General features: G+C 46.5%; 1 protein-coding gene across 4 annotated transcripts in view; it reads left to right on the top strand.

The window, feature by feature from the left end:
• Positions 1-17,112, top strand: part of NFS1 (NFS1 cysteine desulfurase) — a 31,812-nt gene that overhangs the window by 5,947 nt on the left and 8,753 nt on the right. For 2 of the 4 annotated variants that reach the window (NM_001133780.1, XM_054541503.2), the window contains 3 exon segments: positions 2,843-2,995; positions 13,190-13,283; positions 14,314-14,448. In NM_001133780.1, coding sequence (NP_001127252.1) covers positions 2,843-2,995; positions 13,190-13,283; positions 14,314-14,448 — 382 coding nt within the window. 4 annotated transcript variants of the gene reach the window in all.

Here is a 17,112-nt window from a genome sequence, read left to right as displayed (position 1 = left end):
AACCAATGGAAAGATTTTAAATGAAGTGTAGGCCGGGTGCAGTAATCTTAGCACACTGGGAGGCCGAGGCAGGCAGGTTGTCTGAGCTCAGGAGTTTGAGACCACCCTGGGCAACATGGTGAAACACCATCTCTACTAAAAAATACAAAAAATTAGCTGGGTGTGGTGGCCGTAGTCCCAGCTACTCGGGAGGCTGAGACAAGAGAATTGCTTGAACTCAGGTGGCAGAGGTTGCAGTGGGCCGAGACCACACCACTGCATTCCAGCCTGGGTGACAGAATGAGACCGTCTCAAAAAATAAATAAACAAAAATAAAATGAAGTGTAAATCTTCCTCTCCTTCCCCAAGGACCCCAGTCCCTGATCCTGTTCTGCAAAGTTGATACTGTTAATTCTTTTTTTTTTTTTTTTTTTCAAGGGGGAGTCTTGCTGTGTCACCCAGGCTGGAGTGCAGTGCCGTAATCTTGGCTTACTACAACTTCTGCCTCCAGGGTTCAAGCGATTCTCCTGCCTCATCTTCCCGAGTAGCTGGGATTACAGGAGCCTGCTACCACGCCCAGCTAATTTTTATATTTTTAGTAGAGACGGGGTTTCGCCATGTTGACTAGGCTGGTCTCAAACTTCTGACCTCAGGTGATCCACCTGCCTCAGTCTCCCAAAGTGCTGGGATTACAGGTGTGAACCACTGCTCCTGGCCCATTTTTTTTTTTTTTCTTTTTTCTGTTTTTTGAGACAGAGTCTTGATCTCACCCAGGCTGGAGTGCAGTAGCCAGATCTCAGCTCACTGCAGCCTTGACTTCCTTGGCTCAGGTGATCCTCCTGAGTAGCTGGGACTACAGATGTGTACCACCACGCCAGGCTAATTTTTTTTTTTTTTTTTTTAGTATAGATGATGTTGCCCAGGCTGGTCTTGAGCTCCTGAGCTCAAGCAATCCTCTTGCCTTAGCCTCCCAAAGTGGTGGGATTATAGGCATTAGCCACCACCACATCCAGCCCCTTTTTTTCTTTTTTCTTTTTTTTTAAATTAATTAATTAATTTATTTATTTGAGATGGAGTCTCACCCTGTCACCCAGGCTAGAGTGTAGGGGCATGATCTCTGCTCACTGCAACCTCTGCCTCCCAGGTTCAAGTGATTCTCCTGCCTCATCCTCCTGAGTAGCCGGGATTACAGGTGCGTGCCACCACACCTCGCTAATCTTTGTATTTTTATTTATTTATTTATTTATTTATTTTTTGAGACAGAGTTTTGCTCTTGTTGCCCAGGCTGAAGTGCAGTGGCGTGACCTCGGCTCACTGCAGCCTCCGACTCCTGGGTTCAAGCTATTCTCCTGCCTCAGCCTCCAGAGTATCTGGGATTACAGGCATGTACTACCATGCCTGGCTAATTTTTGTATTTTTTTTAGTAGAGACGGAGTTTCTTCATGTTGGTCAGGCTGGTCTTGAACTCCTGACCTTAGGTGATCCTCCCTTCTCGGCCTCCCAAAATGTTGGAATTACAGGTGTGAGCCACCGTGCCTGGCCATTTTTGTATTTTTAGTAGAGACGGGGTTCCACCATGTTCGTCAGGCTGGTCTCAAACTCCTGACCTCGTGATCCACCTGCCTGAGCCTCCCAAAGTGGTGGGATTACAGGCATGAGCCACCGCGCCTGGCGTTCTTTTTTTTTTTTTTTGAGATGCAGTCTCGCCCTGTTGCCCAGGCTGGAGTGCAACAGCACTCTTGGCTCACTGCAACCTCTGCCTCCTGATTTCAAGTGATTCCCCTCCCTCAGCCTCCTGAGTAGTTGGGATTACAGGTGTGTGCCACCGGGCCTGGCTTATTTTTTTATTTTTAGTAGAGATGGGGTTTCCCCATATTGGCCAGGCTGGTCTCAAACTCCTGACCTTAGATGATCCACCCGCCTCGGCCTCCCAAAGTGCTCGGATTACAGTCGTGAGGCACTGCACCTGGCCGCTTTTTTTTTTCTTCAATGAGATAAATGGGTTTTTTAGTTTCTTGTAATAGTTGAAATTCCAGGAATTTTTAAATGTACCTTTATTGTTTCTTCTGACATTAACAGTAATACCTACTCATGATTTGTTTACTGTTATATCACTGGCACCTAGAAAATTACTTGGCTTACTGGAGGTGCTAAATATTGGTTAAATGAATGAATCATAAATTCCAGTAATATAGAGTAGAACTCTAAACACATTTTCACTGCTAATTTGCTGTATATTTTTCCAGATTTTTAAATACCTACATTAATCTGTATACTATTATTATTTTATAGATTTTATTTTTTATAGCAGTTTTAGGTTCACAGCAAAATTGAAAGGAAGGTATAGAAATTTCCTATATATGCCCTGCCCCCAGGTATGCACAGCCTTCTGCCATTATTAGCATCCTCCATCAAGTGGTACATTTGTTCCAATTGATGACCTGATATTGATACATCATTATCACCCAAAGTCCATAGCTTATATTAGGATTCACTGGTGTTGTACATTCTATGGGTGTGGAGAAATGTGATTTATTCTAGTGAATTATTGAACTTGAGTGGGCTTCGGGAAGCCCTGAATTTGTATTTGACTGGGCAGAAGTATGGGTAGCTTGAGACCCCTGGGACTTATGTCTGGTATCTGAACTAGGGGCAGTCTTGTATGATTGAGCCCTTAACCCATGGGGTTTTCGCTAAGTCTGGAGAGTTAGCCTCAGAACTGAATTATAGGCTGCTCAGTTGGTATGAGAGAACTGGTGTTGGAGCATACTGTTCTTGCCCGCTTTTCCTTTACAAATGAGATTGAAATCATTGCTGTCTCTCTGAGTATGTTCTCCTTCCATCTGTCACCACCAATTTCTAGGGGGTGGCCCGATTCTACAGGTCACGGAAAAAGCACTTGATCACCACCCAGACAGAACACAAATGTGTCTTGGACTCCTGCCGTTCACTGGAAGCTGAGGGCTTTCAGGTCACCTACCTCCCAGTGCAGAAGAGTGGGATCATTGACCTAAAGGTAGGAGTGGCTATTGGCAGGAGGAGCAAAAATGGAGGAGCCTGGCTTCAGCTTGTAAATTTCTCTCTTGGGCCCTAGCTGGAGCTTGAAGGAATAGATCTAACAGTTAGGATGAAGTTTAGAGAAATAGGCCTGGCAGAGAACGAGATCATGTTCCCCTTGAGTGTGTACTGTCCTCCTTTTCTCTGGAGGACTTGTTTCTTTTTCTTTTTTCTTTTTTTTTTTGAGATGGAGTCTCACTCTTTTGCCTAGGCTAGAGTGCAGTGGCTTGATCTCGGCTCGCTGCAACCTCTGGAGGACTTGTTACTTCTTTTTTTTATTTTGAGACAGAGTTTCGCTCTTGTAACTCAGGCTGGAATGCAGTGGCGCGATCTCGGCTCACTGCAACCTCCGCCTCCTGGGTTCTAATGATTCTCCTGCCTCAGCCTCCCGAGTAGCTGGGATTACAGAGGCATGCCACCAGGCCCAGTTAATTTTTTTTTTTTTTTTTTTTTTGAGGCAGAGTCTCATTCTGTCACCTAGGCTGGAGTGCAGTGGCACTCCACTGCAACCTCCACCTCCCGGGTTCAAGTGATTCTCCTGCCTCAGCCTCCTGAGTAGCTGGGACTACAGGCACGTGCCACCACACCTGGCTAATTTTTTTTTTTTTTTTTTGTTAAAGACAGAGTCTCGCTGTGTCGCCAGGCTGGAGTGCAGTGGTGCGATCTTGGCTCAGTGCAACCTCCGCCTCCCGGGTTCAAGCGACTCCCCTGCCTCGGCCTCCAAAGTAGCTGGGATTACAGGCGTACACCACCACACCTTGTTAGTGTTTTTTTGTATTTTAGTAGAGACGGGGTTTCACCATGTTAGCTAGGATGGTCTCTATCTCCTGACCTCGTAATCCACCCACTTCGGCCTCCCAAAGTGCTGGGATTACAGGCGTGAGCCACCGTGCCCGGCCACACCTGGCTAATTTTTTATATTTTTAGTAGAGACGGGGTTTCATCATATTGGCCAGGCTGGTCTCGAACTCCTGACCTCGTGATCCACCTGCCTCGGCCTCCCAAAGTGCTGGGATTACAGGCATGAGCCGCCATGCCTGGCCCTAATTTTTGTATTTTTAGTAGAGACAGAGTTTCACCATGTTGGTCAGGCTGGTCTTGACCTTTTGACCTCAGGTGATCCACCCATCTCGGACTCCCAGAGTGCTGGGATTACAGGCATGAGCCACTGTACCTGGCCTGGAGGACACGTTTCTTGCATTTGTTGGTGTTTTCTGGTTTGTATGGGAGCCACTGGCCACATGTGCAGGATGCCAGGGACTCACATTCACCATGGCAAAGCTCTGGCCTCCTCCTTCCCTACACTGATGCTTCTCATCCTGCTAAAGAAGTAGTGTCATTTTCTTGAATCTTATCCACCAGATTTTGGATATCAGCATTCCTAGACAAATCCTAACATGCTGTTTGTAGATGGACCCCTCAATCCAAACTCCAAAGTGTTCTCATCATTCATTATTTCCTCCCTTTTTCATCTTATTTACATTCAGTCGTCAATCAGTAACATTTATATCTATGGCCATTTCCTTATAATGTCTCTGGAATTATACTTTCCCCTTCCTTACTCCCATCCTCCCTTCCTCCCTCCCTGCCTCTCTTCCTTCCTTCCTTTCTCTTTCCCTCTTTTCTTCCCTCCCTCCCTCTCTCTCTCTCCCCCTCTGTCTTTCTTTTTTTGGAGACAGGGTCTTGCTGAGTTGTCCAGGCTGGAGTGCAGTGGTATGGTCATAGCTCACTGTGGCCTCAGACTCTTGGGCTCACCTCACCTGGCTAAATTTTTATTTTTGTTTTGTTTTTTGAGATGGAATATTGCCTTGTCACCCAGGCTGGAATGCAGTGGCACGATCTTGGCTCACTGAAACCACTGCTTCCTGGGTTCAAACGATTCTCCCACCTTAGCCTACCGAGCAGCGAGGACTACAGGCATACACCACCACACCCAGATAATTTTTTTGTATTTTTAGTAGAGAAGGGGTTTTATCATCTTGGCCAGGCTGGTCTCAAACTCCTGACCTCAAATGATCCACCCGTCTTCACCCCCCAAAGTGCTGGGATTATAGGCAAGAGCCACTGCAGCCGGCCTGGTTAAATTTTTTTTTTTTTTCTTGAGATGGAGTTTCACTCTTGTCGCCCAGGCTGGAGGGCAATGGCACGATCTTGGCTCATTGCAACCTCTGCCTCCCGGGTTTCAAGTGATTCTCCTGCCTCAGCCTCCCAAGTAGCTGAGATTACAGGCATGTGCCACCACCACGCCCAGCTAATTTTTTTGTATTATTAGTAGAGTCAGGGTTTCACCATGTTGGCCAGGCTAGTCTCTAACTCCTTACCAAAGGTGATCTACCCACCCTAGCCTCCCAGAGTGCGGGGATTATAGACGTGAGCCACTGTGCCTGGCCAGCCTGCTAAATTTTTAAACATTTTTTATAGAGGCAGCATCTCAGTACATTCTCCAGGCTGGTGGTGAACTCCTGGACTCAAGCGATCCTCCTACCTTGGCCTCCCAAAGCACTGGGATTACAGATGTGAGCCACCTTTCTCGGCCTCCTCTCATTTCTTTGTTTGGATTGTATCCTGCATCTTAGCTACCTCTGGACTTTAATCTCTGTTGCCTGAACTAGTCCTTTTGTAGGGTCCAGCCCCACAGGGTCGGTGGGTTTTCTCCACATGTGCGGAGACGAGAGAGCGTAGAAATAAAGACACAAGACAAAGAGATAAAAGAAAAGACAGCTGGGCCCGGGGGACCACTACCACCAAGGCGCAGAGACCGGTAGTGGCCCCAAATGCCAGCCTGCGCTGATATTTATTGGATACAAAACAAAGGGGCAGGGTAAGGAGTGTGAGCCATCTCCAATGATAGGTAAGGTCACGTGGGTCACGTGTCCATTGGACAGGGGGCCCTTCCCTGCCTGGCAGCTGAGGCAGAGAGAGAGGAGAGAGAGAGAGAGACAGCTTACGCCATTATTTCTGCTTATCAGAGACTTTTAGTACTTTCACTAATTTGCTACTGCTAGCTAAAAGGCAGAGCCAGGTGTACAGGATGGAACATGAAGGCGGACTAGGAGCGTGACCACTGAAGCACAGCATCACAGGGAGACGGTTAGGCCTCCAGATAACTGTGGGCAGGCCTAACTGATGTCAGGCCCTCCACAAGAGGTGGAGGAGTAGAGTCTTCTCTAAACTCCCCCGGGGAAAGGGGGATTCCCTTTCCTGGTCTGCTAAGTAGCGGGTGTTTTTCCTTGACACTGACGCTACCGCTAGACCACGGTCTGCTTGGCAAAGGGCGTCTTCCCAGATGCTGGCGTTACCGCTAGACCAAGGAGCCCTCTGTTGGCCCTGTCCAGGCATAACAGAAGGCTCGCCTCTTGTCTTCTGGTCACTTCTCACTATGTCCCCTCAGCTCCTATCTCTGTATGGCCTGGTTTTTCCTAGGTTATGATTGTAGAGCGAGGATTATTATAATATTAGAATAAAGAGTAATCGCTACAAACTAATGATTAATGATATTCATATATAATCATATCTAAGATCTATATCTAGTATAACTATTCTTATTTTATATATTTTATTATACTGGAACAGCTCGTGCCCTCTGTCTCTTGCCTCGGCACCTGGGTGGCTTGCTGCCCACACCTTTAGCAACAACCTTCCAGTGTGTCCTGCACATCCTCATCAGACTTTATTTCTAAAGTACTTATTTGGCCTTTTCTCACGTTACTCAAAAATCTTGAGAGATTTCCCATTTCCTTTGACATGAATTATAACTTCATTTTGCCTGATATTCAAATTTCTTTACATGGTGCTTTTTTAAGCACTTAGAAATTTCTGATACAATTCACATACCATAACATTCATCTTTTGAAATTATACAATTCACCAGCTTTTAATGTATTCACAGTTTCCAACAATCATCACTGTCATATTCCAGGACATTTTCATCACTTCAAAAAAGAAAGCTATGTATTTTTCTTTTGTCATTTGCGCTTTTTTTTTAGTTTCGCTCTTATTGCCCAGGCTGGAGTGCAATGGCATGATCTCTGCTCACCACAACCTCCGCCTCCCAGGTTCAAGTGATTTTCCTGCTTCAGCCTCCCAAGTAGCTGTAATCCCAGCACTTTGGGAGGCGGATCACCTGAGGTCGGGAGTTGGAGGCCGAGGTGACCAGTTCACCTGAGGTCAGGAGTTCAAGACCAGCCTGGCCAACATGGCGAAACCCCATCTCTACTAAAAAAATACAAAAATTAGCCGGGCGTGGTTGAGGGCGCCTGTAATCCCAGCTACTTGGGAGGCTGAGGCAGGAGAATTGCTTGAACCCAGGAGGCGGAGGTTGCAGTGAGCCGAGATCGTGCCATTGCACTCCAGCCTGGGCGACAAGAGCAAGACTCCATCTCAAAAAAAAGAAAGAAATAATTCATTTTGAAATCCAAGGTCATGGAGTTTTACCCTTGTGTTTCCTTTTTTTTTTTTTGGTGGGGGGGGACTGAATTTCGCTCTTGTTGCCCAGGCTGGAGTACAATGGCGCGATCTTGACTCACTGCAACCTTCACCTCCCGGGTTCAAATGATTCTCCTGTCTCAGCCTCCTGAGTAGCTGGGATTACAAGTGCCTGCTACTACGCCCTGCTAATTTTTGGTATTTTTAGTTCAGACAGGGTTTCACCATGTTGGCCAGGTTGGTCTCGAACTCTTGACCTCTGGTGATCCGCCTGTCTCAGCCTTCCAAAGTGCTGGGATTACAGGCGTGCGTCACCGTGCCCAGCCTGTGTTTCCCTTTAAGAATTTTATAGTTTTAGCTATTACATTTAGGTCTTTGATCCATTTTGAATTAATTTTTGTATATAGTATTAGATAATAGTCAGCTTCATTCTTCTGCTTGTGACTATCCAGTTGTCCCAGCACCATTTGTTGAAAAGACTGATTTTCCCTATTGAATAGTCCTGGCATCATTGTGAAAATTCAGTACACCCCAGTGCTTTAGGAGGCCGAAGTGGGAGGGTTGGACATGAGACCAGGACCTCAGCCTCCAAAAGTGCTAGGATTACAGGTATGAGCCACTGTGCCTAGCCAGGGATGTTGATCTGTATTTTTTTTGGATACCCTTGTCTGGTTTTGTTATCAGGGTAATACTGGTTTTATACAACATTTTGGTGGTAACCTACTTTTTTTTTTTTTTTTTTTTTGAGACGGAGTCTCGCTCTGTTGCCCAGGCTGGAGTGCGGTGGCACGATCTCGGCTTACTGCAACCTCTGCCTCCTGGGTTCACGCCATTCTCCTGCCTCAGCCTCCCGAGTAGCTGGGACTATAGTTGCCCGCCACCACACCCGGCTAATTTTTTGTACTTTTAGTAGAAACAGGGTTTCACCATGTTAGCCAGGATGGTCTCGATCTCCTGACCTTGGATCCACCCGCCTCGGCCTTCCAAAGTGCTGAGATTACAGGCATGAGCCACCGCGCCCAGCTGGTAACCTACTTTTTAGTATTGCTGACCACTGCCCCCCTTCATAAAAAAATCTATTCCAGCCACACTAGCCTTCACATCTCCATAATGGTCCTTGCTAATCCTGTCTTTTTTTTTTTTTTTTTTTTTTTTGAGACAGAGTTTCCCCCTTGTGGCCCAGGCTGGAGTGCAGTGGCTCGATCTCAGCTCACTGCAACCTCCGCCTTCCGGGTTCAAGTGATTCTTCTGCCTCAGCCTCCCAAGTAGCTGGGACTACAGGCATGTGCCACCTTGCCTGGCTCATTTTGTATTTTTAGTAGAGACCATGTTGGTCAGGCTGGTCTTGAACTCCCGACCTCAGGTGATCCACCTGCCTTGGCCTCCCAAAGTGCTGGAATTATAGGCGTGAACCACCCCGCCCATTGCCAATCCTGTCTTGAGCCTTTCCTCACATACCCCACTTTGATCTACTTACCTTATTTTTTCCTTTCCTTTTCCTTTTCCTTCCTTCCTTCCTTCCTTCCTTCCCTTCCTCCCTTCCTTTTTTTTTTTTTGAGATGGAGTTTCACTCTTGTTACCCAGGCTGGAGTGCAGTGGCGCAGTCTCAGCTCACTGCAACCTCCAACTCCCAGGTACAAGCGATTCTCCTGTCTCAGCCTCCCAAGTAGCTCGGATTACAGGCATGTGCCACCACGCCCGGCTGTTTATTTTTGTATTTAGTAGAGACAGGGTTTCACCATGTTAGTCAGGCTGGTCTCAAACTCCTGACCTCAGGTGATCCACCTGGCTTGGCTTCCCAAAGTGCTGGGATTACAGGCCTGTGTCACCGTGCCTGGCCTTTTTTTCTTTCTTATTTGTATATACATACTTATTTTATTTAATTAATTTATTTTTTTGAGACGGAGTTTTGCTCTTGTTGCTCAGGCTGGAATGCAGTGGCGCGATCTCAGCTCATCGCAGCCTCCGCCTCCTAGGTTCAAGCAATTCTCCTGACTTAGCCTCCTCAGTAGCTGGGATTATAGGCATGTGCTACCACACCTGGCTAATTTTGTATTTTTAGTAGAGACGGGGTTTCACCATGTTGGTCAGCCTGGTCTCAAATGCCTGACCTCAGGTGATCCGCCTGTCTCGGCCTCTCAAAATGCTGGGATTACAGGCGTGAGCCACTGCGCCCGGCCGCTATATATATATATATAATTTTTTATATAATATTTTATATATATAATGTATAATTTTTTTTTTATGAGACACGGTCTTGCTCTGTTGCCCAGGCTGGAGTACAGTGACATGATCTCGGCTCACTGCAGCCTCCGCCTTCTAAGTTCAAGCGATTCTTGTGCCTATGCATCCTAAGCAGCTAGAAGTAGAGATGCGTGCCACCACACCTGGCTATATATTTATTTATGAATGAGACAGGAACTTGCTCTGGAACCACCAAGGCTTACAGCAGCCTTGACCTCCTAGGCTCAAATGATCCTCCCACCTCAGCCTCCTTCCTGAGTAGCTGGGACTATAGGCGCAGGCTATGATGCCCAGCTAATTTTTTTCTTTTTTCTTTTTGTAGAGACAGGGTCTCCCTTGGCCGGGTGCTGTGGCTCATGCCTATAATCCCAGCACTTTGGGGGCCAAGGTGGGTGGATCACCTGAAGTCAGGAGTTTGAGACTAGCCTGGCCAACATGGTGAAACCCCGTCTCTACTAAAAATACAAAAATTAGCCGGGTGTGGTGGCGTCTGCCCATAATCTCGGCTACTCAGGAGGCTGAGGTAGGAGAATCGCTTGAACCTGGGAGGCGGAGGTTGCAGTGAGTGAGACCCCACCACTGCACTCCAGCTTGGGAAACAGAGCACGACTCCATCTGAAGAAAAAAGAGACAGGGTCTCCCCATGTTGCAAGGCTGGTCTCAAACTCTTTGGCTCAAGCTATCCTCTGACCTCAGCCTCCCAAAGTGCTAGGATTGTAGGTATGAGCCACCATCCCCAGCTATATTTATTTTTATTTATTTATTTTTTATTGAGATGGAGTCTCGCTCTGTCACACAGGCTGGAGTGCAGTGGTGTGAACTTGGCTCATTGCAACTTCTGCCACCTGGGTTCAAATGATTCTCCTGCCTCAGCCTCCTAAGTAGCTTGGATTACAGGTGTCTGCCACCATGCCCCACTGATTTTTGTATTTTTAGTAGAGACAGGGTTTCACCATGTTGGCTGGGCTGGTTCAAACTCCTGACCTCAAATGATCCACCTATTTCAGCCTTCCAAAGTGCTGGGATTCCAGGCGTGAGCCACCATGCCTGGCCCTTATTTTATTTTATTTTACTTATTTGAGATGGAGTCTTGCTCTGTCGCCCAGGCTGGAGTGCAGTGGCGCGATCTCTGCTCACTGCAACCTCCGCCTCCCGGGTTCACACCATTCTCCTACCTCAGCCCCCTCCCCAAGTAGCTGGGACTACAGGCGCCCGCCACCACGCCCGGCTAATTTTTTGTATTTTTAGAGATGGGGTTTCACTGTGTTAGCCAGTATGGTCTCGCTCTCCTGACCTCATGATCCGTCCACCTCGGCCTCCCAAAGTGCTGGGATTACAGGCGTGAGCCACCACACACAGCCTATTTTATTTTATTTTATTTTATTTTTGAGACAGAGTTTTGCTCTTGTCGCCCCAGCTGGAGTGCAGTGGCACAGTGTTGGCTCACTGCAACCTCTGCCTCCCGAGTTCAAGCAATTCTCCTACCTCAGCCTCCCGAGTAGCTGGGATTACAGGCACCCGCTGCCATGCCCAGGTATTTTTGTATTTTTAGTAGAGCAGTGGTTTCACCACGTTGGCCAGGCTGGTCTCAAACTCCTGACCTCAGGTAATCTGCCGAAGTGCTGGGATTACAGGCGTGAGCCACCATACCCAGCAATTACTTTCTTTCTTTCTTTTTTTTTGAGATGGAGTCTCACTCTGTTGCCCAGGCTGGAGTGCATGGAGTGCAGTGGTGCAATCTCGGCTCACTGCAACTTCTGCCTCCCAGGTTCAAGCGATTCTCTTGCCTCAGCCTCCCTAGTAGCTTGGGACTACAGAGCACGTGCTACCACACCTGGCTAATGTTTTGTATTTTTAGTAGAGACAAGGTTTCACCATGTTAGCCAGGATGGTCTCGATCTCTTGACTTTGTGATATGCCCACCTCAGCCTCCCAAAGTGCTTGGATTACAGGTGTGAGCCACTGTGCCTGGCCTTTTTTAAAATTTTTTTGAGACGGAATCTCACTCTGTTGCCTAGGCTGGAGTGCAGCGGCTTGATCTCAGCTCACTGCAACCTCTGCCCCCTGGGTGGAAGCGATTCTCCTGCCTCAGCCTCTCAAGTAGCTGGGATTACAGGTGCCTGCCACTGCACCCGGCTAATTTTTGTATTTTTAGTAGAGACGGGGTTTCGCCCTCTTGGCCAGGCTGGTCTTGAACTTCTGACCTTCTGATCCACCCACCTCCGCCTCCCAAAGTACTGGGATTACATTCTTGAGCCACCACACCCGGCTGGCAGTTTCTTTAATTTTGTCATTTCATACTGTCATGTGAATGGAATCATACAGTATGTAACGTTCTGGGACTGGCTTTTTTGTTTTTGTTTTTGTTTTTTTGTTTTGTTTTGTTTTGTTGAGATGGAATCTTGTTCTGTTGCCCAGGCTGGAGTGCAGTGGCATGATCTCCGCTCACTGCAAGCTCCGCCTCCCAGGTTCACACCATTCTCCTGCCTCAGCCTCCCAAGTAGCTGGGACTACAGGTGCCCGCCACCACACCCGGCTAATTTTTTGTATTTTTAGTAGAGACAGGGTTTCACTGTGTTAGCAGGATGGTCTCGATCTCCTGACCTTGTGATCCGACTGCCTCAGCCTCCCAAAGTGCTGGGATTACAGGCATAAGCCTCCATACCTGGCCTTTTTTTTTTTTTTTTGAAGCAGAGTCTCACTCTGTCACCCAGCCTGGATTGCAGTGGTGCAATCTCGGCTTACTGCAACCTGGGTTTAAGCATTTCTCCTGCCTCAGGCTCCGAAGTAGCTGAGACTACAGGTGTGCGCCACCAGGCCCAGCTAATTTTTGTATTTTTAGTAGAGACAGGGTTTCTCCATGTTAACCAGGCTGGTCTCGAACTTCTGATCTCAGGTGACCCACCAAACTCAGCCTCCCAAAGTGCTGGGATTACAGCGTGAGCCATTGCGCCTGGCCTTGATTGGCTTTTTTCACTAATCATAAGTCTTTGGGAATTCATTCACTGCTGCATGTGCCAGTAGTTTGTTCCTTTTGATTGATAAGTAGTAGTCCATGTTATGGATGTACCAAAATTGTCTCTTGAAGGAATCTGGGTAGTTTCTAGGTTTTTGGTATTATGAATAAAGTTACTGTGAACATTTGTGTAAGATGTTTTGTGAATTTAATTTTCATTTCTCTGGGATAAATGCCCAAGCGTACAGTTACTGGGTTGTATGGTAATTTCGTGTTTAGTTTGATGAGAAACAGAAACTGTCAAACTCTTTTCCAAAGTGGCTGTGACATTTACATCCCCACTAACGATGTATGAACCATTCAGAGTCTGTGCATCCTCACCAACATTTTGTGTTGTCACTGTTTTTAGTTAACTATTCAGATAGGTATGTAGTATAAGACTCCTTTTCATGACTAAGTTTGCCTGTATTCTGATTTAGGAGGACTTTGTTTATACTATCTAGTCACCTTACTCCTGCATATCCCTAGGAACTAGAGGCTGCTATCCAGCCAGATACTAGCCTGGTGTCAGTCATGACTGTGAACAATGAGATTGGAGTGAAGCAGCCTATTGCAGAAATAGGTGAGTATCATGGCTTATCCCCGATCCCTGCCCACCATGGGGGTCTGTATGAGGTAGTAGACGGAGAGCTGTAATACTCTATGGAGTGTAGTTAGGCCATCAAGGGAAAGAGAGCCTAAGTACTTTGTTCAAGGACATTGGAAGTGTCATAGGCAGTATTTGAATCCAAGTCTATTACCATTTTTTTTTTTTCATTGAGATAGACTGTCACTCTGTCACCTAGGCTGGAGTGCAGTGGTGTGATCTCAGCTCCCTGCAACCTCCTCCGCCTGGGTTCAAATGATCCTACCGCCTCAGCCTCTCAAGTAGCTGGGACTACAGGTGTGTACCACTTTGCCTGGCTAATTTTTGTATTTTTAGTAGAGATGAGGTTTTGCCATGTTGGCCAGGCTGGTCTCGAACTCCTAACCTCAGGTGATCCGTCTGCCTTGGCCTCCCAAAGTGCTGGGATTACAGGCATGAGCCACTGCTCCTGGCCAGGTCTAGCACTTTTTATGGTTTTTAATTGTATTGCAGTTGCTGCCAAAACCAACCACAAAACAAAAAAGCCTTCTACTCTTTTTCCTTTTAGAACATCTCTTTATTCTCCCCACATAGAGCTCGCCCTGTAATTTCTTTAGGCACAATTTAGCACAAAGTTCTATTAATCTTGTTTTTTTTTTTTATTTTGTTTTGTTTGTTTTTTAATCAAAAGGGATCTAGAAAGTAATCTGACATTTTGAAAGGCTGGTGTTAATGAGGTGGTAAGAATTGTATGCATAAGAATATCAGGAGTGTTTCGATCTGGTGCTTTGCCCTTCATCTTTTTTATTCTAAAGAAGGGAAGCTACTGAGAGACAGAGAGGGAGGAAGGGGGAAGGGGGAGGAGGGAAGGAAAAGAGGAAGGAGAAGGAGTAGAAGGAGGGAGGGGAGGAGTTTAATATTGACTGAGGTCATTTACTATTGGTGGAGATAATTCACAGGGCACTGTGGGACACTGACAGATGACTTTCCAACATTGTGCTGTGGGTCTTCCCCTCTGTTTCCTCAGGGCGGATTTGCAGTTCCAGAAAGGTATATTTCCATACTGATGCAGCCCAGGCTGTTGGAAAAATCCCACTTGATGTCAATGACATGAAAATTGATCTCATGAGCATTAGTGGTCACAAAATCTACGGTCCAAAAGGTACCAGCCCCTTCTAGAGTTCCTTCTCTCTGTACCTTCTAGCAAGACCTTTGATAGATGTTTGTCAGAGTCATTTGGGACTACTGTTGCTCTCAGAAGAAGTTGTACATTCACAGTCCCTTGTAGAATGCAAATGTCATTTAGCAATAGCCAGAAATACTTGCCTGTTTGTAGACCTTAGCAGTTAGTATACATCAGGCCATTCTTTCTTGCTCTCTTTAACAAATCCTTAGCAAGCATGTAGATCTTAATTTGGTTGAGGAAAAATGGGTTTTGTCAAATCAAATTTATCTAGATAGGCCCAGCTATCTTGTTTTCCCCACTATGATGTGCAGAGCAACTATTTGAGTCCTTCATTCCCAGTATCTTGCTATAGCTCAGGGGAAGATTGCATGGGATTTGACATCTCTTTGTGTTCTTTTTTTTTTTTTGAGACGGAGTCTCGCTCAGTCGCCCAGGCTGGAGTGCAGTGGCACAATCTCGGTTCACTGCAAGCTCCACCTCCCTGGTTCACGCCATTCTTCTGCCTCAGCCTGCCAAGTAGCTGGACTACAGGCGCCCGCCACTACGCCCGGCTAATTTTTTTTGTATTTTTAGTAGAGACGGGGTTTCACCGTGTTAGCCAGGATGGTCTTGATCTCCTCACCTCGTGATCTGCCCGTCTCGGCCTCCCAAAGTGCTGGGATTACAGGCGTGAGCCACCACACCCAGCTATCTTTGTGTTTATTCTTAGAAGACTTCATAGTCTGTTATCCTGTTAGTCTCTCAAGGATACATGTTTGTTCCCTGTGGTCCTATTGGAATGTGTTCAAGCTTGAGTTATGCCTCTTTCCCTTAACCCTTGGGAATAGACTGTTGTCCTCTGTTTTGTGAAGGTAACCATAAAATATAAATATAAAATATAACTCCTCTTTCTCAAGTGAGGGCCTTTTTTGGGTTGATGTCTGTGCTGGCACCCTTTTTGTGTCTGCAGGGTGTGTTATCTGGGTGTATACCTTGTGGAAGTAGGTGTAATAGCTTCTGGAATTACGGAAGATGGCTTCTTCTAAGGGTTCCCAGAGGTTGTAAAGAGTGTTTTTTGTGAGTTATTATTTCAGAAAGCCCAATAAGCATTCTATCTTTTAATAAAATGTTGCTTTTATTGGCTTTTATTGTAGATAAGTCTTTTTGATAAAAACCAATGAACTCAGGCTGGATACCCCATTCTTCATCATGTGCCTATTTCACATGATATGCCTGTATTAAAACATCTCATGGGCTGGGCACGGTGGCTCACACCTGTAATCCCAGCACTTTGGGAAGCCAAGGCGGGCGGATCATGAGGTCAGGAGTTCAAGACCAGCCTGATCAACATGGTGAAACCCCGTCTCTACTAAAAATACAAAAATTAGCCGGGTGTGGTGCCTTTAATCCCAGCTACTCAGGAGACTGAGGCAGGAGAGTCGCTTGAACCCAGGAGCCGGAGGTTGCAGTGAGCCGAGATCACGCCACTGCCTGGGCGACAGGTGAGACTCCCTCTCAAAAACAAAAAAAATCTCATGTACTCCATAATCTATATACCTCCTGTGTATTCACAAAAATTAAAAAAACAAAAAACCAATGAACTCATTGATCAGAAGCTCTGATCAACACTTACATGTGTACAGGTGTCCCTCATTATCTGACCTTCTGCTTTCCAAGTCCAGAATCTAAATAGATTTAGATAATGTGGTATTCTTCACTGTTCAAACATGGTATTTGAGCACTTGCTGTTTGAATTTGGGAACTGTGTAGACTCAGATAGCATAAGATTCTTGAATTTTTTTAATGGAGAAATGAAATAATTCTTAATAAATACAGTTTAGTACATTATTTTATTCATTTGTTTTATAGGGACAAGGTCTCACTCTGTTGCTCAGGCTGGAGTGCAGTGGTGCTATCCTACCTTGCTGCAGCTTCAATCTCCTGGGCTCAAGCAACCCTCCTACCCCAGCCTTACCAGTAACTAGCACTACAGGTGTGCACCAACACGCCTGACTAATTTTTTTTTTCTTTTTTTTTTGAGACAAAGTCTTACTCTGACGCCCAGGCTGGAGTGCAGTGGTGTGATCTCGGCTCACTGCAACCTCTGCCTCCCAGGTTGAAGGGATTCTCCTCCCTCATCCTCCTGAGTGGCTGGGATTACAGGCCCACCGTGCCCAGCCACGCCTGGCTAATTTTTTTTTTTTTTTTTTTTTTTTTGAGACAAAGTCTCGCTCTTATCCCCCAGGCTGCAGTGCAATGGTGAGATCTCGGCTCACTGCAACCTCTGCTTCCTGGGTTCAAGCAATTCTCCTGCCTCAGCCTCCCAAGTAGCTGGGATTACAGGTGCCTGCCACCACGCCTGGCTAATTTTTGTATTTTATTTTATTTTTTGAGATGGAGTCTCGCTCTGTCACCCAGGCTGGAGTACGTTGGCGCAATCTTGGCTCACTGCAAGCTCCGCCTCCAGGGTTCATGCCTTTCTCCTGCCTCAGCGTCCCAAGCAGCTGGGACTACAGGCACCTGCCACCACGCCCAGCTGATTTTTTTTTTTTTTTTGTATTTTTCGTAGAGATGGGGTTTCACTGTGTTAGCCAGGATGGTTTCGATCTCCTGACCTCATGATCCGCCCGCCTCGGCTTCCCAAAGTGCTGGGATTACAGG

This window comes from Pongo abelii, chromosome 21 (genome assembly GCF_028885655.2).
Source record: "Pongo abelii isolate AG06213 chromosome 21, NHGRI_mPonAbe1-v2.0_pri, whole genome shotgun sequence".
NCBI lineage: Eukaryota > Metazoa > Chordata > Mammalia > Primates > Hominidae > Pongo > Pongo abelii.
This window is presented reverse-complemented; position numbering and strand designations above follow the sequence as displayed.